This window comes from Scleropages formosus, chromosome 1, assembly GCF_900964775.1.
Source record: "Scleropages formosus chromosome 1, fSclFor1.1, whole genome shotgun sequence".
NCBI classification, from domain to species: Eukaryota; Metazoa; Chordata; class Actinopteri; order Osteoglossiformes; family Osteoglossidae; genus Scleropages; species Scleropages formosus.
Genome location: NC_041806.1, coordinates 345,919 through 368,708, shown reverse-complemented (window position 1 = coordinate 368,708; position 22,790 = coordinate 345,919). Strand labels below are relative to the sequence as shown.

At 50.1% G+C, this 22,790-nt stretch overlaps 2 protein-coding genes across 4 annotated transcripts; both read left to right on the top strand.

Moving 5' to 3' along the window:
• Positions 1–510: 510 nt before the first annotated feature.
• On the top strand, positions 511–4,808 carry ptger1c (prostaglandin E receptor 1c (subtype EP1)). Its single transcript, XM_029253867.1, has 4 exons — positions 511–591; positions 1,561–1,686; positions 2,209–3,102; positions 4,548–4,808. The coding sequence occupies exons 1-4, from the start codon at positions 511–513 to the stop codon at positions 4,806–4,808; spliced, it is 1,362 nt and encodes a 453-aa protein (XP_029109700.1).
• A 1,710-nt stretch (positions 4,809–6,518) lies between these two features.
• On the top strand, positions 6,519–18,935 carry slc27a1a (solute carrier family 27 member 1a). 3 transcript variants are annotated; one of them, XM_018727945.2, is made up of 14 exons: positions 6,519–6,779; positions 7,225–7,295; positions 8,427–8,627; positions 8,720–9,114; positions 9,811–9,975; positions 11,743–11,812; positions 11,985–12,076; positions 12,390–12,499; positions 12,589–12,798; positions 12,882–13,008; positions 13,125–13,262; positions 14,313–14,477; positions 14,629–14,775; positions 15,473–18,935. In XM_018727945.2, the coding sequence occupies exons 3-14, from the start codon at positions 8,461–8,463 to the stop codon at positions 15,628–15,630; spliced, it is 1,944 nt and encodes a 647-aa protein (XP_018583461.1). In that variant the 5' UTR covers positions 6,519–6,779; positions 7,225–7,295; positions 8,427–8,460; the 3' UTR covers positions 15,631–18,935. The 3 variants fall into 3 exon arrangements, with proteins under 3 accessions (XP_018583461.1, XP_018583459.1, XP_018583460.1); XM_018727943.2 differs by having other exon boundaries at positions 7,215–7,295; XM_018727944.2 differs by having other exon boundaries at positions 7,215–7,295; positions 7,811–8,627.
• The last annotated feature ends 3,855 nt before the right edge of the window (positions 18,936–22,790 follow it).

Below are 22,790 nucleotides of genomic sequence, written 5' to 3'. Positions count from 1 at the left end.
GTAGGAGAGGAACAAGGAAACCAATCCTGAGGAGAGAGCGCGAGAGAGAGAGAGCAAGAGAGAGCAAGCGGGGGGGGGGGACCTACAGGGTCTCGAACAGAAGCCACAGAGCAGTGGGACCAGTGAGGGATCCACCGTCAGTCTGGCAGCTAGTGGTCTTTGAAAATCCACACCGTCCAGGAAGAGCAGCAGTGATGGACAGCAGAGTGACCAGGACCATGTGGAGGACAGCGGAGCCGGGTCCACGCTGACTGGCCTGAACAGGGATAGCTGGGATCCACAGCCACACTGGGTAGGTGATGCACGTCTTACCCCCACGACAGCTCCGCAGCGACGCTCCACGTTCACACAGCGGTCACACTCCACACTGAACACACATAATTGTCCCAATGAGTCGCCTTGGAAGAAGATAGGAGCCGAAGAAAGAGAGCATAAACAACATAGAATAAATACGTCTCTCAGTGACCCATCTGGGCTTTTCCACAAGTCAATGAGCTGCACATGGTCACCATGATGACGATGATGATGACACTCCAGAGACAGTCCAGTCCCGGAGTCATTGAGGAGGACCTGGACAAGACATGGGACATGGTACACACATACACACTAACCCACTGAGGGGGCTACACTCCCATATTTTCTGATGGTGCAGCATCAGGAGAGCTCTCCCCCAGGTGTTTGCTATGGACAGAGAGGGAGGAGCAGAGGGAGGGGCATGAGAGACACAGAGATGTGAAAAGAAATCAGAGACATTCACCTGCACAAGTGTCCACTGATGGCTCCCCATACAGAGGGTCTGCTTCATGATCAGCTACTGTACTGGAGACAACAGGCAGCGGCAGGGTGCCTCAGTGTGTGTGACTGAGAGAGAGAGAGAGAGAGAGTGTCACAGTGTGTGTATTAGATATCAAACAAGAAAAATTTGCAGTAGTCCTGGTAGGATATCTCTATTGCCTGGACAAGGAGCTGCATAGAGTTTGCTGTGAGATTGAGGCGGATCCTGCAAATGTTATGCAGGATGTTGATCTTTTGGGTTCCGTATGTTGAGAGAAAGACAGACTTGAGGATCTTAGCCCATGAGGTAGCTGAAATGAGCGAGTCACCCAATTTCATGGAGAGTTCTCAGCAAGAGGACAGACCAGCTGGCATAGCAGTGGTAGGAAAGTCCATGGGAGGTGATGACAAGGCTGATGGAAGAGGTGTAGATGGAGAAGAGTAGGGGGCTCAGTACCAAGCTCTGCGGAACACCAGGTGAGAGAGGCTGAGGAGGGACTCAAACCGGCTCAGGGCTGTTCCACTGTTGCCAAGCTGTCCAAGGGAGGAGAGTAGAATCTGGCAGTTGACGGTGTCCAACACTGCAGACAAGCCGAGGAGGATGAGGATCGAGGATCGATGAGAGGAAGGTCACTCTAGTTGACTGGAGAGTGTCTGATACTGCGAGGAGAATGGTTTCGGTGCAATTTCTGAGTTTGAATCCAGATTGATGGTGAACGAAATCACTCTGGATGAGGAATACAGATCAGTGGGTATACGTTGCATGCTCCAGAATTTTGGATCCAGAAAGGGTTTCTGGGCCTGGAGGGATGTCAAAGGAGAGAGTCCAGAGAGGAGGACAGCGTGGAGAGGAAAACACTGGTGGAATTGTCTGTGGACAGCTCTGAGAATGGTGCAGAAGAAGGGAGAAAGGTTAGTTCAGCAGAGAACAGGGAAGAGGATGAAGGAGATTTTAAGTTGTAGTGGAAAGGGACAGAGGGTGCAGAGAACTCTGCAGTGTGGTAAACCACAGTACAGAACACACTGCTTCCTCTGAACGTGATTAATATTGCGGCACTGGAAAGTGGACAACAGAACCAACTAACAGGAAACACGCAAATTAATCACTGCAAACGTGGACATGCAGCGGTCACTGGTAGGGGCATCACGATGAGGGGGTGAGAACTGCATTTAATTTATTATGTACTTATGATGCGGCCGAGGTAAATGTTTACCTTGAAGTCACGCATCGCTCGTGGAGCAACTCCACACGTGTCCATGACATCCTCTACTCCTCCCATCTGATTGACTCCCTCTTCTTGTGCTCTTGTGATTGACCTGAACTGCCATTCAGGATAGAAGGGCATTGTGGGTAAAGGCAGGAGATCCCACAGCATCCTGCACAGTGACCGTTCCTCTAGGTGAACATGGTGAAACCACTCTGTTCTCTTACAGATGATGGCCTCTTCTACTCCTCCTCTGCTCGAACCCTCCTCCGCTCCATCCCCCCCAGGGCAGCAGTTCCCAACACAGTGCCCTTATCCCCGGCCGCTCAACGGCAGCTGTGGTCCCCTGTCGGGCCCCCCAACCATGGGCGTATCCTGCCTCACCATGGCCCTGGGTGCCCTCTCCAACCTGGCCGCCCTCGTCATCCTGGCCAAGTCCCGCTCCCGCTCCCGCTCCCGCTTCCGGCGCCGCGCCCGCACTCCCTTCCTGCTCCTGACGGGGGCACTGCTGCTCACCGACCTGGCGGGCCATGTGATCCCAGGGGCGCTGGCCCTGCGGCTACATGCGGAGCGGCTCCGGGACCGAGGAGAGGCCATGAAGCCCGCGGGACTCTTCTGCCAGCTCTTCGGGGCCTGCATGGTCTTCTTTGGGCTGTGCCCCCTGCTGCTGGGCGGGGCCATGGCAGCCGAGCGCTGCCTTGGCATCACGCGGCCCCTCTTGCACTCGGCGGCTGTAACGGCGACCCGCGCTCGCCTAACTGTTGCCCTGCTGTCTGGCGTGGCCCTGCTGCTGGCGGTGCTCCCTCTAGTGGCCGTGGGCCGTTACACGCCGCAGTTCCCCGGTACCTGGTGCTTCCTACCAGTGCACGGACCCCTGGCAGCCGCCGACGCCGCCCTGCTGCTTGCCTTCTCGGCCCTGGGGCTGCTGGCATTGACCTTCTCGCTGCTCTGCAACACCACCAGTGGGCTGGTCCTGCTACTGCGGGCTCGGCGATCTCGGGGCATAGGCACACGGCCTCATGGCTGTGTTTCCTCATCCTCCTCCTCGTCCCTGGACCTGGAGATGATGGGCCAGCTGGGCGCCATCACCACTGTGTCCTGTGTCTGCTGGTGCCCCCTGCTGGTGAGTCACACACGGCGCACATACGTTGAGCTCTGAGCAGGACGTTAACTAACTGTCCACTAGGTGGAGTCGTGGAAGTAAAAAGAAAGGAAAGAAAAACCACACAGGGCCCCTGGTTCCTTAGTGATCATAGAACTTCAGCTTGAAAACATAGTTACTGTCTGCTTTTCATTTCATTTTCATTTCAGACAGCAGGGTAATTTTTGATGAGTCAGTTCAGGGTAAGTACAGCTGGGCACTACAGCTGGGCACTACAGCTGGAGGTGGGATTCAAACCTGTGTACTTAAGCCCAACAGCAGCAGCTGTAACCAGTCCGCCACCTGCTGGCCTTCCATGGAAATTGTTAAATATTGTTCTTAGCATAACAACACATGTTGTGGTCAACAGGTCTGTAAAATCTGCTCTGGTTCTCCAGTAGTTTGAGGAGCCACTCTTGGTTTCAGGACTGACTGGTGAAAAAATTCAAAGTGTTCCATTTATTAATCATTTCTTCTTGTTTGGTGGGAACAAGTGGCCCAGTGGTGGTCATTTATATGGTTTTATATGTCCTATTTTTATTCCAGCCGATACGAGGGAGAACATCCATCCTCTTCTCCGTGAACGAAGAGCAGGCTTTTATTTCAGCAGTAAGCTCAGACCACAGTGCACTCAGTGTAACAAGCGCTTCTGCTCCCTTCAGTGTTGTTTAGGGGTGGCACTGCAGCAAAGCTCCCATTTCTGTTTTGGAAGATGAAGAAGCTTTCAGTAGTTAACCGTTTGGGTGAGCGATATGTAGTGCAGCACTCTTTCTCTTTCTTTCACACTCAAAGGGACCTCATTAAAATCAGCAGCTCGTCAACTTGCCCCGTACAGACTTACATACAGGAAAAAACATGTAATATCACATTTTCACAAATCACTAAAAATATTCTCATACTCACACATTCTTGGAGCCTTGACTGGAGCTGGAGGTTGAACCTTACTGTTGAAATGTTCCAGAAGCATCTTTTAGGGCCTTCACAGTATGTGCTGCAGCGAGTTTTGTAACAGACGAGCCCAAATTCCTGAGGTACTGTATACATCATAAACAGTAACCATATGGGTCAGTGAAACATGCTAAGCTTGCAGTGTACATGTCTGAAAAATGTATGTAGGGAGGTCAAACGCTAGGCTCTGACCGTTCTTTAATGAAGAAACCATTTCACAGTTGCAATCATAAAGGTAAGCTATACCACAATTATAAGGGTAAACACCGTAGTACTGTAATGTAGCAGGGTGATGTGTTCCAACCTGCCTTGACGAGACTCCCCAAGAATGCATGAATTGTACAAGTACTCTTGTGTGAGTGTCGTTGCGTTATGAGTAGAAAAATTCTCTTTGATTCTTGGGGAAATGACAAAGTGACAAATTTGTTTTTAAATTAACTGTTATTTTTTCCCCGGAATTCCTGCGTATTTCCTGGTAGATCTTCATCCTGGTGTCCGTGGGCCAGTGCTACCAAGAGCGCGGACAGAGTGCTCCCGAGTTTGAACAGCTCGTGCTGCTGGGGCTGCGCATGGCTTCCTGGAACCAGGTGCTGGACCCCTGGATCTACATCCTGCTGAGGAGGACTGTGGTGAGAAGGTTGTGTCAGTTCCTCAGGGTGGAGAGGCCAAGCTTCACGCAGAGCAGCTCCTCCAGCACCTCACGCCAGCAGGACATCCACCTGCAATGCTCAGTGGTGTAGCTCTTCTGGATCTCTGGTGAAACTCTTGAGGAACTCTAGAAAAACTGTAGGACACAGTGATGGAACCCTTGAGGAGTTCAGGAATACAAACAGTGATACTTACTTCGATAGTAACCTGGAAGAAAAACGTATGTGCATGTTTTGTGCATGCATATACTGTGGTTCAGTTGCACACAGCTGACTGTATATTTCAACAGCTCCATGTTGCCAGAGCAGCTCCTGCGCAGACCGAACACTGAGCCCGTTAGGGAACAACGTGGGTATGAGGACAGACGGCCTCTACGTTCCTTTGCGTTTCCTAGACATTGCACTCTTTGTGCTCCGGCAAGGTGATCTCCTTCTCTCTTTTCCCATGTTCCCCTGGAGCTGTGACCTCACCATCAGTGACCCTCCCAACACTAGCCTTTTGTCCCTCAGTGTGTCCACAGCGACAAAAAGGCTCTGTTCGGAGCAGCACAGAAGCCATGAGTGCGGTCTCTGTTACAGCGGCTTTGTCAGCACACGACTGTCTCTCTGCAGCGATCGCTCGATCTGCTCAACCGTCTCATCCTAAGTGCTCCGCCACTATTTCCAACACCTGCTTACGAAAGTCCCCGCATGCCGAACGCCCGGGTTACGAGGACTCTCACTTCCGAAGAGATGTAACGTAAACGTTACAGTTGGCTGTGAGCTCAGTCCTACAGGAAAGGCCTTGGGAGAACGGAGCTTTCCGTTAAAGACTACATGGGCTATAACTACATGGGCCTTGATGCCGTCGAGCACATCTGCGCTCTCGTACCCAGGCGCTGCTCTCTCAGAGATCTTGGGACTTCTTATCATAGCGTAAAAGCAGAAACCCTCGAGCAATGAAGCATTAACAGGTTTTACAGGGACTTAGCGCTCAAAGAACCTTATAAGCAACAGAGAGCCTTACCTGCCAATGTAAAACATGAACCGAGAGAATTTTCCGGAACGGCAACATCACTGCAAATGACTTTGTGTGATTTACTGTTTGTTGGAAATGATTCTTTACAGAAGGCTTAGACGGCGTGGTGTTATGAGTGATTACACTAGTTACAAGTACTGCCTTGTTTTATTCTGTTTAATATGACGGATACTGATCAACTATTGTAATCATCATCACCACCACCACCATCATCCTTTATCTGATAGTCTAGTTTTCTGTCCCACAGTGCCAGTGATGTACAGTAATGCTACAAATATTTCCTGCTGCAAGGTGTGCTTTCTACTCTATTTTACCTTTGTTTGTGGTGATCTCAGTTTGTCAGGCCATCACACACAACTCCGTACTTTTATCTTTGTCTCGTTCCTAATTTGATTCAAAAACGAAAGACATCATGAATAAACGAAGTAATTAAATACTGAAATTCTTTGAAACGCATCAAATTTTGGCGTATTAATTAATCACCTGTGCAAAATCGTGCAGCCCTGCGGTGGGGGCCGCGCGCGCCCTCGTGACCCCAACCCCCCGCGCGTCAGTCGCGCGCAGCGCAAGAGCCCGCCACAGTCGCGCGCAGCGCAAGAGCCCGCCACAGCCGCGCGCTAAATCTGTGCGAAAGGCAAGCGAGACACATGGGAAAACATCACTCGGTCTCACGAGCCGCTGACCTATGGCGTTGCAGCTCAGCTTGACGGACCTTTGATTGCTCCAATGGCAGCGGGGGACATGGCGGCGGAGGCGGGGCCTCACGAGTAGGAGGCTATCGCGTTCGGAGGGACGGAAGAACGGCGGAGTGCGACAAGGGAGTAGCGCTGGAGGAGCTTTACCCTCTTATTACCGTGGTATTACCGTAGTATTACAACACTGTTATGGTGCGGCGTTGATGCGGGACAGACAGCGCAAAGTAAACCGCGTCCATCGCGAGCCGAGCGAGCACGAGCCGGAGGAGCTGTGTGGTTCTGAGCGATTGCAGCGGCCGCCGTCCCGTCAGGAGAGATACTAGCGGTTCGAGCGGGACTCGAGTGTAGCAGGTACACACACACACAGTTATAGCAGGTATCTGTGTATACACACACACACACACACACACACGGAGTATATCAGGTATCTGCGCACACACACACACACAGGCCAGGCTTATAGCAGCAGGTCCGTGCACACACACACATAGTTATATATAGCAGGTGCACACATGCACAGTTATAGCAAGTATCTGTATACACACACACACACACACACACAGGTATAGCAGGTATCTGTATACACACACACACACACACACATAGTTACGGCATGTACTTGTACACAAACAGACAGAGTTATGGCAGGTATCTGTACACACACACAGAGTCGGAGTGTGCTCTAGGCATCTTTATATGTGCACACGCACGCAGTGAGGCACTTACACAAACACACACCGGGGTGAGAGCGAGCACTGAAGGTGTAAACACGGAGCTCATTTGCAGTGTGTTTCAGGGGGAGCGCGGTGCCCGTGGGGGGTGTGCTGGAGCCCGAGGGCGTCGTCAGGGGTGCGGTTCTTTGCCCAGGTTCGTGTCACCTCGTTACTGTGATATTGTAACGATTCCTTGATGTTAATTTGTTCCATTAATTGGCCATGTAGCCAGTGCTCTTCTCCAGAGCGACTGCCGCTCATTTAGCCATTTACAGGGTACACCTGGGTCATTTTTACTGCGTCACTTTGAGGTAAGTACCTTGCTACTGTGGCAGAAGGTGGGATTTTAGCTTGAAGGCAAAAAGTGCTCATCGAGCGGTGTGATCCACACGGGGAAAGGGGTGTAAAATGCGGTGTGCGTTTGGGGATGACGCCAACCCTGGAGCTCAGTATCACATCTCACACCTTCCTGACCTTCTCGGTGCAGAGGTGCCGAAATAGTGGTGCTCATCCCTTTTGCACACACCTGTCTCTCTCTCTTTGTCTGCATACACACACACACACACTTTGCTGAAAAAGTAGGAGGTGAAATGAGTGAGTTGCCTAGTTTGATGGCGTTTTCAACGCTGCGAGGTGAAGGGTCTCTGTTTTGGATCAGTTGAGCTGCAGGTCTTCATCAGTCACGTGAGAGATGTTGGAGGAACAGGCAGCAATACGTGAGGAAACATCTGTAGCTGCAGGCAGAAGGAGAGCAAGACCTGGAGAGCTTGTCTGACCTTCAATCCAGACTGATGACCATCAAGGATCTCATTCTGGGTGAAGCGTACAGACGGCTGGTCGCAGGTTGACAGTTCCAGAGTTTTTTTTAACACAGAAGGTAGGAGGGAGACAGGCCTGTAGTTCTGAACTCAGTCTGGATCCAGAGAGGGTTTCTTGAAGAGTGCTGAGATGTGCTCTACAGGAGAGTAGAGTGAACATGGTACAGGTGCCAGGCGCTCTGTCTCTGAAGATGAACAAGGGCAGAGGTGTCTTTCAGCGTAGACATGAGATCCAGAAAACGAGGCAAGTGCGCACTCACGCACACACACACAGCTGTGCCCATCACTGTGTCAGACAGTGTGACGCAGCGGAACACAGATGAGCTTTGCCACACACTGGTCACATGGGGTCACATAGTGCACTGCAGCAAAAGGCTGCTTGCACAAGTGCTTCTCTGTGGAAAATGTTTCCTGTCTGACTCTGTGTTTCTGTCTGTCTGTGTGTGTGTGGTGTCCATGTCCTTCAGACTGACGTCTGACCTTTAACTGGTCCATCCCAGCATGCACAGCACTGCCAGAGCCTCCCTCTCGCTGGGCTCCCTGGGGCTCTTGCGCCTCTTCTCCGTGCCCTGGTCCTGGAGCCTGGCGGCCAGCCTCGGGGTCTACTTGGGCACCGGGGGGTGGAGGTACCTGTACGTGGCGGCACGCACTGCCAGGAGAGACCTCAAGTAAGTGCCGTGGTCTCGCCACCACCTTCGCTATCTTCCAAACCCTCTCTGATGGTCTCACCACCACCTTCTCCCCTCTGTGCTGCCCCCAGTGGCTTGTATGTGCTACTGCGAGTGAAGCTCGCCCTCCGCTGGCACGTGCGCAACAGGAGCACCATCCCTTCCATCTTTGCACAGACCGTGGCGATGCACCCAGACAAGGCGGCGCTCGTGTACGAGGCCACGGGCGAGACGTGGAGCTTTTCCCAGCTCGACCGGCTCTCAGACGCTGTAGCCCACTGGGCCCTGGCCCAGGGCTGGGCCTCCGGGGACATCGTAGCCCTCTTTATGGAGAGCAGACCCCTGCTGGTGGCACTGTGGCTCGGGCTGGCCAAGGTGGGCGTGGAGGCGGCACTCATCAACTTCAACCTGCGGCGCGATTCGCTGACACACTGCATGGGCGTGTCTGGCGCACGCGGCATCGTGTTCGGGGCGGAGCTGGCCGACGGTGAGCACAAATGACTGAGTGGTGGGACCTAAAGGGGGGAGTAGTCTGGTTGTGGCTGTGGCTCCACAGTCCAATACTGCGGCACCCGGGGTCACCGACAGTTGCGTTGTGATGTCCAGTACAGACGTTTTCCCGTCCACTCATTCATTTGCAAAGTGTCATTTAATTTCTTCGTCTGTCTATGTGTGTTGTGAAGGGAGAGTGACCTGTGGTTACCCTACAAACCCATAGGTCGCAGTAAAGAGCAGTGTGTTACTGCCTTAATTGCACTCATTTGCACAGTGTTTACAGCAGCCTTCTAGCATTCCTTAGTGTTAGTGATTGATCAGAAGATGAGGCACACTGCACATCGGGCGAATCAGTCAACAGTCAGTGCTGAATAGTAGTTTTTCATTTTAAATTGAATTTAGCTCGAAGCTGACGAAAATGGTACGGGAGCGTACTTTGGGTATGAGAGCCTGTTTGGATCTCATAATTCACCTTTCACTGATTGTGAGTCCGTGGTAAACCAGCTGTGTTTGTAAGCTGCCGCTGGGCACAGTGTGTCTTTCAGTTTGTGTCTCTGCTCGGAGTTCACACCGTTTCACTGTGTGTATGCTGCTTCTGATAAAGTTCGGCTAGTGGGCTGCTGTCATTTCTAATATGTGCTCTGTGTGTGTGTGTGTCTGTCCATCTGCTCCCCTCTCTGTCCCGCAGCCATGGAGGAGGTGAGCGAATCCTTAGGCCAGTCCATGGTGCGTTTCTGTGCTGGGGAGCTGAGCCCGGAGCGCCTGGCCTCCCTCGCTGCCCACCCCCTAGACCAGCTGCTGGGCTCTGCCCCTCAGGGCCCTCTCTCTCGCACCTGCAACAAGGGCTTCAACGGTCAGTGGCGTGCATGCGTGTGTGGTTGTCTGCCTGGCACTGTAAAGTGCTGAAGGTCCTACGTGGGGGCTGCGGGTTCGAGGCAGTGTCTGCGGGGGGGGGGACAGCAGGTCCGTACAAGATAAGGTGTGAGTCACACACCCGGTGAGGAATGTGGTGTAAAAAACAGGGCACTGTTCTGCCTGCACCATGCTGAAGTTAATGCCATTAAACAATGAGTTATGTGCTGACACACAACCTGTCATACCCGTAGTCACTTATTCAGTGTTACTGTCTCGAACCTGCGTGTGTGTGTGTGAGAGAGAGAGAGAACAAGAGACTCTACTACAGTAGTAGAGGGAAGTGTGCGTCAGTCCTGCAGTGTGTGTTCTAGTCTCATTGTTTCCATACAACACGATGAGTGACCAGAGGAGCACATTCATTATCTGCTGTACTACAGTAAAACGCGGTAGGGAAGTGCCCTGGCGTCCGTGTGAACACGGTAATACTGAAGGTCGGATGGATACTATGAAGGGCTGGGACAGATGCGTAGAGCTTCGCTCTGTCCTTATCAGCAGGGGGTGATGGTCCAACTGGAGATCATATCCTTTGGGTATGATTGTCTGTTTGGACCTCATAATTACCGTGTTCCTGCTTCGCCCACTGCAACTGCTGCACTCTTTAACAGCATGGACAGCGACATTCACATGATCCCCATGCTTACACACACATACACGTGGGTGCACAGAGCAGAGGGCAGAGACACAGAGCGCGGTATATTTAGCTCTGTTTGCCACACACTCTGTTCCACACCACAAGTTCACACTTGCCTGGTATGTGACCTTTCACCCAGTTTCATCAGTCCCTCCCCCTTTCCTGCTGCTTTTTTTGTGGTTGGGGGAGGGCCATTTCCTTCGAAAGGTATAATGTGCTGTTGCCCAACACTGCTGTGACATTCCTGCGCCGCACACACACTCCTCCAGACAAAACTGTGTAGTGGTCTCAGTGTACAGAGCGCCCCTTGTGCTCACTGACTGCGACTGCCGCCGCTGCTGCTGCCACCTCTCGGTCTGTGCCCCTCCCCGTCGTCTTCTCTCTGCGTCACTCATATCTCTCTTGCTACTTCCTTCCTCTTTACGAGCCAGGGGGTGAGGGGGATGGAGGAGAGGGTTTGAATCCAGCCTGTCTGTGCCCAGTTTGCATGTTCTCCCTATGTTCATGTCTGTTTCCTCAGTGCAAAGACTGTGTCAGGTGGGCTGGTGTTTCTGAATTGTTGCGTGTGTGTGTGTGTGTGTGTGTGTGTGTGTGTGTGTGTGTGTGTGTGTGTGTGTGTGTGTGTAAGAGAGAGAGAGAGAAAAATAAAGGGGGGGGGGGCGAGAGGGATGTTGCTTATCCAGTGTGTTCCTTCCCTCACATTCTCTGCTTCAGTGATGGACTTCGATGCTGACCTGGACAAGGAGTTAATAGTGAATAAAGGAATTATTATTATCTTTATTATGATTTATTGGGACAGTAATCAGCCATTTGTAATGATACTGCCCTCTAGGAGAATTATGTATGTTTCACCACTTTTTGAGTTTCACACTGGTTTCCCACATCAGAGGGTGAAGGCTGGGGGTGCACTGCATTTCATTCCAATTCTTTGACCACATACAAAGAAAGTGTGACCCGATCCTGTGCGGTCCTGCCTGCCTCCCTGCCCTGTCTCCTAATCGCATTGGCGAGTTCTGCTCTCGTTTACTGGTCTGCTCTCGGGTTCGGGTTCAGTTTCTCGTCCTCTTCCTGCAGACAGGCTCTTCTACATCTACACGTCTGGCACCACCGGACTGCCCAAGGCTGCCATTGTAGTGCACAGCCGGTGAGTCTGTGTGTGTGTGTGTGTGTGTGTGTGTGTGTGTGTGTGTGTGTGTGTGTGTGTGTGTGTGTGTCCGTGCACTGTTTGACCTGTTTTATCTGTCATTATCCGCAGGAATTTCGCACAACTTTCATAGTGTGCCATGAGTGTGTCAGTGTTTACCCTGCATCTTCAGGTATTACCGCATTGCAGCGTTTGGGTATTATGCCTTCCGCATTCGCCCTGATGACATCATCTATGACTGCCTGCCGCTGTACCATTCAGCAGGTGTGTTCGCCATCTCCCTCCCTCGCTCGATTGCTCTGCTAGCGCGCAGTGCGTGTCTTAGCTAAGATGCGAAGGACCACATGGAATTTGAAAGGTTTAGGAAAATATCTTGTATCCATTTCTGTTTATTGTTTTGTCGCTTATTCTGCCTCGCAGAATTAGACTTATTTCTGCCTTTTTCCTGTATCAACAGCCAGTCATGGTCTTGTCTTACTGGTAGTGATGAATATCTAACCAATGGGATGAGCTTTCTGCCCAAGCTCCTGCCGTGTGGTTGGGCCCTCTTTATTTTCTCCCTGCTGTTTTCCCACAGGGAACATCATGGGTGTGGGCCAGTGTCTCCTCTATGGCCTCACGGTGGTGGTGAAGAAGAAGTTCTCCGCCAGTCGCTTCTGGGAAGACTGTATTAAGTACAACTGCACGGTGGGAGAGTCTGCCAGTCGCAGGTGCTTCTGGCCCGAGGGAACCGATGAGACACCCTGGCTTGGCTAATTGGCTTTTCCGCCCCACAGGTGGTGCAGTACATCGGAGAGATCTGTCGATACCTCCTGTCGCAACCCGTGCGTCCCTCTGAGACGCAGCACCAGGTTCGACTGGCTGTGGGCAATGGGCTCCGCCCCAGCGTCTGGGAGGCGTTCATGCAGCGCTTCCGGGTCGCACAGATCGGGGAGTTCTACGGAGCCACAGAGTGCAACTGCAGCATTGCCAACATGGATGGCAAGGTCAGGGGACTTTCTGTTCCTGTTCTGCATATGGCGCTCGTCCTCGCTGATCTCTCGCTCTCTCTCTTTCTCACTCTCGCCAGGTGGGGGCATGTGGGTTCAACAGCCGCATCCTGCCAGGTGTGTACCCCATCCAGCTGGTCCAAGTGGACGAGGAAAGCATGGAGCTGGTGAGGGACCGCCACGGCCTCTGTGTGCCCTGCCGCCCAGGTGAGTGATCCCGCCCTCCTTGGCGCCGTGGGGTGGTTTTCGGATAGCATACCTGTAACACTCATCAACAGTCCTGTAACACACCTGTAACACTTGTACACCAACCTGCGTTACAGGTGAGCCAGGCCTTCTGGTAGGCAGGATCAATCAGCAGGACCCACTGCGGCGCTTCGATGGTTACGCCAGCAAGGACGCCACCAAGAAGAAGATCGTTCACGACGTCTTCAGAAAGGGAGACTCTGCGTATCTTTCAGGTGAGGTCCCCCCTCCTCTCTCGCTAGGCCTGTGTACTTGTATCGTGCCGTGTGTGTTCCTCGTTCTTGCCCTGTGTGTTAGTGTACGTAGTAGTGATGCTGTTGTTAGTGCCTTGGGGGTTCTGCTGTTTTTCTTTAATGTTATCTGCTAGTTGTGTATTTATGTGCAGTACTGTGCAAAAGTCTTAGGCGCTTAGATGTTTCACAAAAATATTAGTTTTAGATGGTTATTTAATGTTTTTGCATTAGTGTCAATGGGAACAAGCATATTTTAGATTTCCAAGCATTCCTTTTGCAAAAAGTTACAGTACTACAGTAAGGGTTTTGTATGTCGTTAAAGAAAAAATGTACACACACAGACTGAAACTGTTTGTCCTGAGGGGGGCGCGGCGAGCCGGAGCCTAGCCCAGCAACACAGGGCACAAGGCTGGAGGGTGAGGGGACACACCCAGGACAGGACGCCAGTCCATCACAAGGCACCCCAACCAAGACTCGAACCCCAGACCTGCCAGAGAGTAGGCCCTGGTCAAACGTGCTGCACCACCGCTGTACCACCGCACCCCCCCATGAATATAGTTTTTGAAACAATTTACTGTAGATATGATATTCAATTAAAATAGAAAGCAATAAAATGTAATATGGAAGTATTAAATGATGTGTTCATTCATTTCTTCAGTGAAATACACAGCTGCTTACTGCTGCTGACTTCTACTACTAGTAGTAGACCCCCAGAGCCGGCCAAACCCACCGTGACCCTGCACGGGACAAGTGGTTGTTCACGATGGATGGTTACTAAGCTTTGTAGGAACTTTATTATTTAAGAGCATCATTTTTGAAAGCATTCTCCCTTTACAGCTTCTTTCCCCAACCAAGTGCCTAAAACTTTTGCACAGTACTGTATGCTCCTACGAATGTAAACATATGCCTGCAGTAGCTATCTCCATGTACCGCTTGTGTTCCACTCTTTATTGCCATGACGGTGACTCTAACCAGAGCAGCCGGTGCTCCGTAGTCTGTGGTCCTTGAGCACCCCCATCTGTCCCTCCCCAGGAGATGTGCTGGTCATGGACGAGCTGGGCTACATGTTTTTCCGGGACCGCAGCGGGGACACATTCCGCTGGAGGGGCGAAAATGTCTCCACCACAGAGGTGGAGGGCACCCTGAGTTCCCTGCTGGGCCAGACCGACGTGGCCGTGTACGGCGTATCTGTACCAGGTGAATAAGTGTGTGTGCGCGTGCGCGTGCGTGTGCGTGCGTGTGTGTGTGTCTGGAATCAGTGTTGTTTCATGCTGTGGCTGTGTGCAGACTACAAGGTGAATATCGCTGAGGCTGCCTCAGTCACCTGTCTGCATGCTCACCTGTACAGGGGTGGAGGGGAAGGCCGGCATGGCAGCCATAGCTGACCGCACGGGCCACTTTGACTGCGGGACCTTCTTACGGGAGGTGCAGCGCGCTCTGCCCCCGTACGCACGCCCTGTCTTCCTGCGCATCTCCACCCACGTGGACACGACAGGTGAGGGCGATCAGACCTCATTTGCATATGGATCAAAGGCTTTGTTATGTTTGAGTCACATTAAAGTGCCGGAGACTTTTTTTTTAGTGCTGGTTTGGTGCTCTGCTGGAATAGCCAATCAAGTTGATTTCCTTTGGTTTCTGTCCTTTTATTTATTGTGTTAGAGCTGTCAAAGGGTTAATGTTCAGAAGCACACTGAAGTGCAGACAGCATTAAAATAGTGTTTTACTTTTTCTCAAATGCAAAAGTAAAGAATAAAAGAGGGAGAAAAGAACAGCTACAAAGGTTCAAATTCCACTTCCAGCTGTAGAATCCTTGATCAGGTACTTAGGCTAAATTGATACGAAAAAAATTACCCCGCTGTAAAAATGGGTAAATCAGTGATGTTAACATTGTAAATCTCCTTACCTGTTTTGGAGGATTTTCTTTGGCTTGGCTTGGATAACTGGAAATGATTCAAAAGTAATGTTTTTCATTCTAAGCAGGAGATTGTATTACCACGTATGGTTGGATTGTACATGTATGCACAGTGTAGAGTAATAAATCAATGAAATGGGGTAAAAGCACCAGAGCAATGGTTAAAAAAAAAAAAGGTAAAAATGAGGGTGCAATTGAGAAACAGGTGTTTTTTTTTCTTTTTGGTAGACCGCTTATTTGACGGCCCTCCTCTTGCTACCTTCTCTGTGTTCCTAATTAGGCACCTTTAAAATCCAGAAGACTCGCCTACAGAGGGAGGGATTCGACCCGCGCCACTCCACCGACCAGATCTACTTCCTGAACCCGCGGGCAGGCCGTTATGAGGGTGTGACCGAGGAGCTCTACAGCTCCATAGTGGAGGGCAGAATGTCTCTATGAGATGGGCTGGTCATCAGCCTTGTTAGTTCACCAGCAAGGAAGCGTGGGATTGATTTGTACGGAAGGGCTAAGAGTCAACAGCACACACATTACTGTCATAGTTGTGATTGCGATTATTCATAGTCATTTTTATCTCGAGTAGGAAACAAGTTGTCTCGCGAGAGAGAATGTTGAGCCATACAAGGCCGAATGAGCAGCTGTTTACACTGGACAAACCATTTTCGCTGAATTTCTACCATGGTTTCACTGTAGGTAAAAGTGGAACCGCTCTGTTGTGGAACAGTGTTGATGGGAAGCAAGGACCTCCACAGAGGAGTAGGAAAGGCTCGATCTCTCCACATCTGTCACTTACCTCTCTTTTTGTCACACTAAATGCAAACACTAAAAAGCAAACCTGGACATCTAACCAAAACTAATGGATGAATCCATGGTGTCTGGCCATGCTTTGGACAGCAATGTCCAGTGAGAGCTGCTGACACTTTTATTTACAAACACTGTTACGTTGAAACTTTACAAACACTTGAGTTGGAGCTTCAGGTCTGGTCTAGAAAGACCTACAGGGAGTGGATGAAATATTGGAAACACTAACTTGACTGTCAAGTGGCTAGTAAGGAGCAGAAAAATCTTCTAGGAATACCTTCATGCCTTTTTTCAAGAGTTCCATTCTTCCAGAGGGAAATCCTCCAGTTCATTGAAAGATGACAGGGATGGAATTCTGCATGCTGTACTCTCCTCAACTTCCTGCAGTGACCCTGGACTTCTTTCAGAAGTTGCAAAGGGATGTCTTCACATGCAAGTTCCATTGTTCCAGAAGGAAAGCCTCCAGTTCACTGATCTACACTCCTGAATTTCCCATAACATACCTTGCAGTTAAAGGTCTGGTTGAGGGTGGCAGGACCCCGAGCACCATCGCTCATTCAGAATTCTGATCTAACATCTGTTAGAGCATCCGCTCCTGGCACAGTGGGTAACGCCTGACTTGTGTAACAGTGTCCAGGTGGATCCCCGTTTGAGGCACTAAGAGTGCATTGGGCCGATGTGTTCCACCCAGAATTAACACTTGTTCAGGACTTGACTTACTCACAGGATAGTGCTTAACCATTTCCATACCACACTTCTCATAACGTTTTGATTTTTAGACTTGGTGATTGAGGAACTCGTGGATGGCATTTGGCTTCATCTTAGTGTTTGTACAAGCTTTTCTCAGTCATTTTGGCAGTGTGCGGTCACCTTCATCACATCACAAGGAAGTGTTTGCAATGTAGAGTGCAGCTGGTCACCTGAAATAGCCCTATATTCTTTGACCATGCAGCACAATCAGTAGAGCCAGTGACTTCCAGAAGATGTGTACCCATGTCCCCACTGCACCATCACCATATTTAACAGTTGGCAACTATGTGTGGGTTGAAGGCATCGGATGAGTCTCTTCAAACTTGACATCACTTAGAAATTGTAGAAATAGCAGAACACATCATACTGATTTTTCCGGCTGCTCAGGGGTCCTGGCTTTGTGCTCTTTACTCCAGGTTGTGTGTTTTTACACAGTGCCCTCTGATACACACATCACCTGAAAGGCAGACCTACCACACACTGCTTGTGAAGTTTGCTACACAGGTTGTGTGTTTAGTGTCTCATTGTTGGTGAGATTCTACTTGTGCCCATTGTTCCTCTTCCCAGTGTTTTTAATTTTTAGGCAAATGTGACTATATTTTGGACTACTTGGCTTCTTTTGAGCCTTTGTCATGTTTCTATAAGAAGCACAAAATGTGCTAATTTCCAGACCTCATAACTGTCACATATTAATAATGTTGAATTTACTATGGCACTTGTGCAGCTGCCTTTGTAAATGTGCTTTAGTTAATATGGTGTCCAAGTCTTCCTTGAAGTGTTTCTTATGTTCCATTCACCCTTGACCTTGAGCAAGGTGATGTGAACGGGATTGGTCTCCCTGAACAAACATGAAAGAGAATTTAAGCACAAAGTGTCACATGTGAAGGTCTTTCAGACTGGTCTTCAAAACCCAAGGTCAAATCCTGGTTGCTCCATGAGCAACTTATAAGGGCCTAACTTCAGGAGCTGAAATATCGTGTGGGTTCAGGGGGATGACATGTGGATATGGAGGCAACTGTAGTTCCACGTACTAACCAACCAGTTTATGGACCCTTCACTTACAGTCCTTATTGATGGACAAGGAAAGAACAGGAGGGTAGCTAAGTAGCCAAAGAGCTAGTCAATGTATTCAATATGCAGCCTGTTTTGCTATGGTCTGGTCAGTCTGCTGTGTCTGCAGCAGTAAGTTGGTACTATTTAAATGAACGCTTATGGTTTCCCTGCAGATTTACTGCAGAGGAGCCAGACCGTTCCATTTTTTCCATCTTCTCAGTCTTCTTATGTCTCCACAACTGAGTTTTCTGTCTGCCTTCAGAATGATTGTGGAAGCCTAAAGTTCTCAGTGTCATGAAAGTAGATGTTGGATGTAATCATGTTGAGGAAAAGAAAGGCTTTCCCATTCTTTCTTCGCGGAGAAGTACGGCAGTGGAACTGAGGACTGCGGCATAAGGACAACACCAAGAGAACTGCAGAAGACCCTTAACCGATCAGCAATCAGGGCCAGAATTGAGCTGAAAGCCAACAGCCGATCTGCCAGTGTGCCTTTGAAGTACAAAAAGAACCAGGTGCCTTCAGTGGACCAGGAAGTGCCTAGCTGATGGGGCCTGTCAGTGACTGTCTAGGAGTGAAGAACGTTCTGGAGTTGTGGCCATGTTCATGCTCGCTGTGAGTTCCCATGGGCAAAGTGAGTGCCGACTGCATGGTTTCTGGAAGGAAACGACTTGTGTCACTTCGAACAAAGGAAAATCCAGCTCTTTTCTTGGAGCCTCCTTGGTCATGGAGGGGTGATGCAGTGATTAAGACGATGTGAATAAATGTCTTGATGGGTTTCTGTCGTCCATTCCTTTTGTTTGGCTTGAAGGGAAAATTGGGGCTGCTTTTTGTGGACGCACTTTGAATAGAACTTCGTAAACGACTTGCACTTACAAAGACGGTCGTGATTTAGGAGGACGTGGTCAGTGTGGTCTGTCTTGTTCTGGCGAAACTGAAGTAAAAACAAAATGTGTACCTGTGTTTACCAGAATGCGTTTTACAGAAATTTCCATTGATGAGCACATTTTTCACTGACTTTCACGTGCACCGTTCTCACCGTAGCCAACAGAAAGAGCTAGAACAGGATGAGCAGCAACCACACGAGGGCCTTCTGTCCCGCTAACCTGGTAGCCATCAGGCCAGTTGTCGTGTTTGTTCTTTGTTGTATATAAAGTAGGGGACAGCTGGTAGTGTAGTGGTTAGAGCTACTGCTTTTGGCCCCAAAGGTTGCAGGTTTGCACCTCATCTCTGGCTGTAGTACCCTTGACCCAGGTACTTACCCTAAAATTACTCAGCTGTGTAAATGGGTAAATAATTGTAACCTTAACACTATAAGGTTGCTTTGGAGAAAAGCATCAGCTAAATGAATAAATGTAATGTATACACACAGCCCATTAACTCATTCTGCTTCTTCTGTTATTCTATACATATGGTGTACTACAGTGAGTACACAGTAATACTTCACTGTGTGTCAGAAACAGTGACACACACACTGGATGGTGCTGCTGATTAAAACCGTGACTAGTGAGGAAAGTTTCCTTTGCATGAGTGTGATGGACACACAGCGATCGAAAGACACACACACCTGGACAGCCTGTCTATGAATTAGAGTGGAAACTCTGAGCTCGGTGACGCTGGGAGAACATCACACACCACCGGGATTGTACTGTTCCCAGAGTGACCACAATGTGTACTTACTTCACTTTCTCCAGTAGAGCAGAGAGCAGCTTCACTCCTGAGTCCCCTGGGTGATTATAGCTCAGATCCAGCTCTCTCAGCTGTGAGCGGGGGTTCGAACCCAGAGCCGAAGCCAGAGAAGAACAGCCTCTCTCTGTGACCCACAACACACCATGTTAGATCTTCCTACTTCGGTTTTTTCCATGAGAAGTGATGTGAATAAGGCCTCTCGGTGACTCCGTCTCTCACTGCTGACCATGAGAAGGTTAGGCCACAGCGAGGTTTCTGTCCCATTTCTCACACAATGAGCTGATTAGTACCATTCTGTGGAGAAGTTCACATCCATTTCTCCTGTCTCACACTGAACTTTTATCTTCCAGAAATCAGACCTCCAGTGGCACTTGGGCACAAAAGGCCCTGATGCGAGTCCTGCTGTGTTACCTGATTCAGGTATTCACTCTAAATCGATAGAGTAAAAAGAATCGCTCAGCCGTGTCAATGGCTCGATCAGTGTAAGTCGCTTGGGGGAAAGGCCATCAAAATGAACTGAGTGATGAGTCGAGGTAAAAAGGGAAGTGCTGACGGTCTGCCGCCACCTGGGGCGCCACTTCCCGTGTTCCACCTAGCAGAACGTAAACGCTCTGATGTCGGCCGACCCCTTTGGTGTAACGTGTGCTCTTTCCCACATAAGTGTATCAGGACGACTTTAAGGATGTGATGTCAGGTCTTTTCAAGAGCGACAGTGTCCGGGCAGAAGCGAAGACGTCCAGGAAGACCGTAAGAGTCGAAAGCACAACTGCGATCAGTCCCCTCATGTTGAGGAAGGAATCATTTCTGTAGGTCCAGCACCATGAGTCCCCTTCATCTCCACCCATGTGAGTGTCCCGTTTTGGCCAGCTGAGGGTTTCTTCATGTTTCTCTAGTGGATCAGCAGTTTTTGCTTTGTGTCCAGGATGTTGTGTAATTGTGTGTCGCCCACTGTTCACGATGACATCATCCATGTCTGCCTTTGTGACACTTCACTGACACCTTTCCCTTCATGGGCTTTTTTGGGGTTCCGTCGCCTCAAGCAGGACGCCTCAAGTCCTCATGGAATCAGACAGACCCCTGGGGTACCGCTGTAGAGCGGTCTGAGTGAACTCGCCATCAGTCCTACAGGTGTGTTGAGTGTGTAAAGCGTGGTAAGACACTATTAGTGCTACATGGCTACTGCAGAAGAGAACCTGCAGTTCTTGTGCTTCAGAATGAAGCAAAGTGTGGACCCGTCCCGCTCCTCGCTTCGAGGCGTCCAAGTCCTGGCCGAGGCCAGTTGGCGCGTGTGCCTCGTGACGGCAGCTGGTGAGCATTTCCTGCAGAGCAACATGGTGCACCGGGAGAGGTCGAGGGAAATGAGAGCTTCCAGGACCAGTCAGGACATGATGAGGCTTCTGTCCAAGATGCAGTGAAAAGTGCCTGTCATGCGCCACTGAAGAAGGACTGTCCTCATGTAGCTCCCGCTCAAGTTGAGTGTGTGTCGGCGAGCGCTCGCAGTCGTCCGCATCGCACGTGCACGACATTTGTGTGCCTTCAAAACGTCGAGAGCCGCACTTGTTTTCCTGAGCTCATCTGCTAAACACTGACATATGAAATGACTTGATGGAGCCAGAGAGACTGTTTCGTCCTGTCCAGAAACTCCTGGCTGTGTTCGTGAGGTGGTCAGTTGGGTTTTGAGTTGGGGGTTAGGGTTAGGTTGTGCAGCGTATGTGTTATGTACAGGAAACTGGCACAACGCGAGGACAGAGGACACAGAAGCCCCTTTCCAAAAAGGAAGAAGCTGGCCGGCAGTCCCGTTTGTCGCAGGGAGGAGCGTCCTCACCGCTTCCTGCTCAGGTCTTCTTGGTGAAAATGTTGACCTTTGCACTGATAAGCTAGATGTAGGAGGAAGTCAGATCAATGAAAAAAGATGTTTTCACTGGGCCTTGTGATGGACTGGTGTCCCGTCTTGGGTGTGTCCCCTAACCCTCTAGCCTTGTGCCCTGTGTTGCCTGGTTTGGCTCCGGCTTGCCGCGACCCCGCTCGGGACTAGCGGCTTCAGCCAGCCTGTGTGTGTGTGTGTGTGTGTGTGTGTGTGTGTGTGTGTGTGTTTTAACTGGTCAGAGCAGAGGACTGCGCACCTGAACAGGGGGTCAGTGTGGGACAGGGGGCAGAGAGCAAGACTCTGGATCCAGGGGAGAAGGTTGTGTCCAGCGTCTGCTGGACCAGAGAGAGAAGAAACGGGGCTCCTTTCATTCCCGTGTAAAAAGCCTCAGTCACTCTTCCTTTTGGATTGATTGGTTCTACGGGAAATTGGATGAGTCATAAGCAACAAGTTGAGGTAACATGATCTTTCATGAAGGATGGGTCTATAGCCCATAGCTTCTCTGCACCAGCGATAACAGAAGCCAAGAGGCTCCTCACCGGTTCCTCCTTCATTAAGCGGATGAGCTCTACAGCTATTTGGCCGATAGAACAGCAGCTTCACACTTCGCCCCAGTGAGCTCACACAACACGCAGACGGAAGTGGCTGTTGTTGAAGCAACTTAGCACGTCATGAGGAACACTTGCCACCTACTACCACTGTCAGCTTCCTCAGCGTCTTTGCGTGGATTGCTTGGTTGGCTTAATTGCATACATCTCCTTCCTTCATTAGATACATCTCCTTCCCCACCTCATCCTCTCACAGGTAGACTAGGAAAAGAATCTAAGGATTATGTGTGACTCTTCTCATAAACTTTCCTGCTTCTTTGAGTCAGAAGACCATATCCAGGAGATATATGGTGCAATGGCTGTCAAGAACCCTAGAGGTGGAACCTCAGATTTTCCTCTAGTGCAATAAAAGATATCAGTGCTGTGGGCACTGTGTGTAAATATACTGTGTGCTGTAAATACAGTGACCTTTCTGAAAGAATCTGACTGAAGAACGAACAGCGAAGACAGACACACAACCATGACAAATGGCGCTGTCATGAGAAGCAAAGGTGCTACAGGAATGACTTTCCATCAGACAAAATGAGGAAAACAAAACGTGGTGTTTGGGCAGGAGGCTCGTTCCACTTCCAGTCACAGACATACTGTGTGTGTGTGTGTGTGTGTGTGTGTGTAGACATACACACGTGTAAATAAGCTGCAGTGCTCATCACTGCAAACATGCAGAGATGTTCAAGTGTGTCTTTTGTATCATGAGGAAAAGCAGATTCCTGTGTGTGTTTGGTAAAGTGTAACCCTCTCTATCTGCTATCTGCTGTGCAACTCAGTCTAACCACTTGCTGCACTTCTGAAACACAGAGGGGAAACCAGAGAACCCAGCGGAAACACACACACGT

What these genes read in the sequence shown, in the direction of transcription:
- ptger1c (XM_029253867.1), top strand. Translation starts at nt 511, where the DNA reads ATGATGACGATGATGATGACACTCCAGAGACAGTCCAGTCCCGGAGTC. An exon ending in GTGCAGAAGAAGGGAGAAAG is followed by an intron (nt 1,687 to 2,208) that starts GTTAGTTCAGCA and finishes GTTCTCTTACAG; the next exon opens with ATGATGGCCTCTTCTACTCC. An exon ending in TCTGCTGGTGCCCCCTGCTG is followed by an intron (nt 3,103 to 4,547) that starts GTGAGTCACACA and finishes ATTTCCTGGTAG; the next exon opens with ATCTTCATCCTGGTGTCCGT.
- slc27a1a (XM_018727945.2), top strand. Translation starts at nt 8,461, where the DNA reads ATGCACAGCACTGCCAGAGCCTCCCTCTCGCTGGGCTCCCTGGGGCTC. An exon ending in CTGCAACAAGGGCTTCAACG is followed by an intron (nt 9,976 to 11,742) that starts GTCAGTGGCGTG and finishes CTCTTCCTGCAG; the next exon opens with ACAGGCTCTTCTACATCTAC. An exon ending in GTATTAAGTACAACTGCACG is followed by an intron (nt 12,500 to 12,588) that starts GTGGGAGAGTCT and finishes TCCGCCCCACAG; the next exon opens with GTGGTGCAGTACATCGGAGA.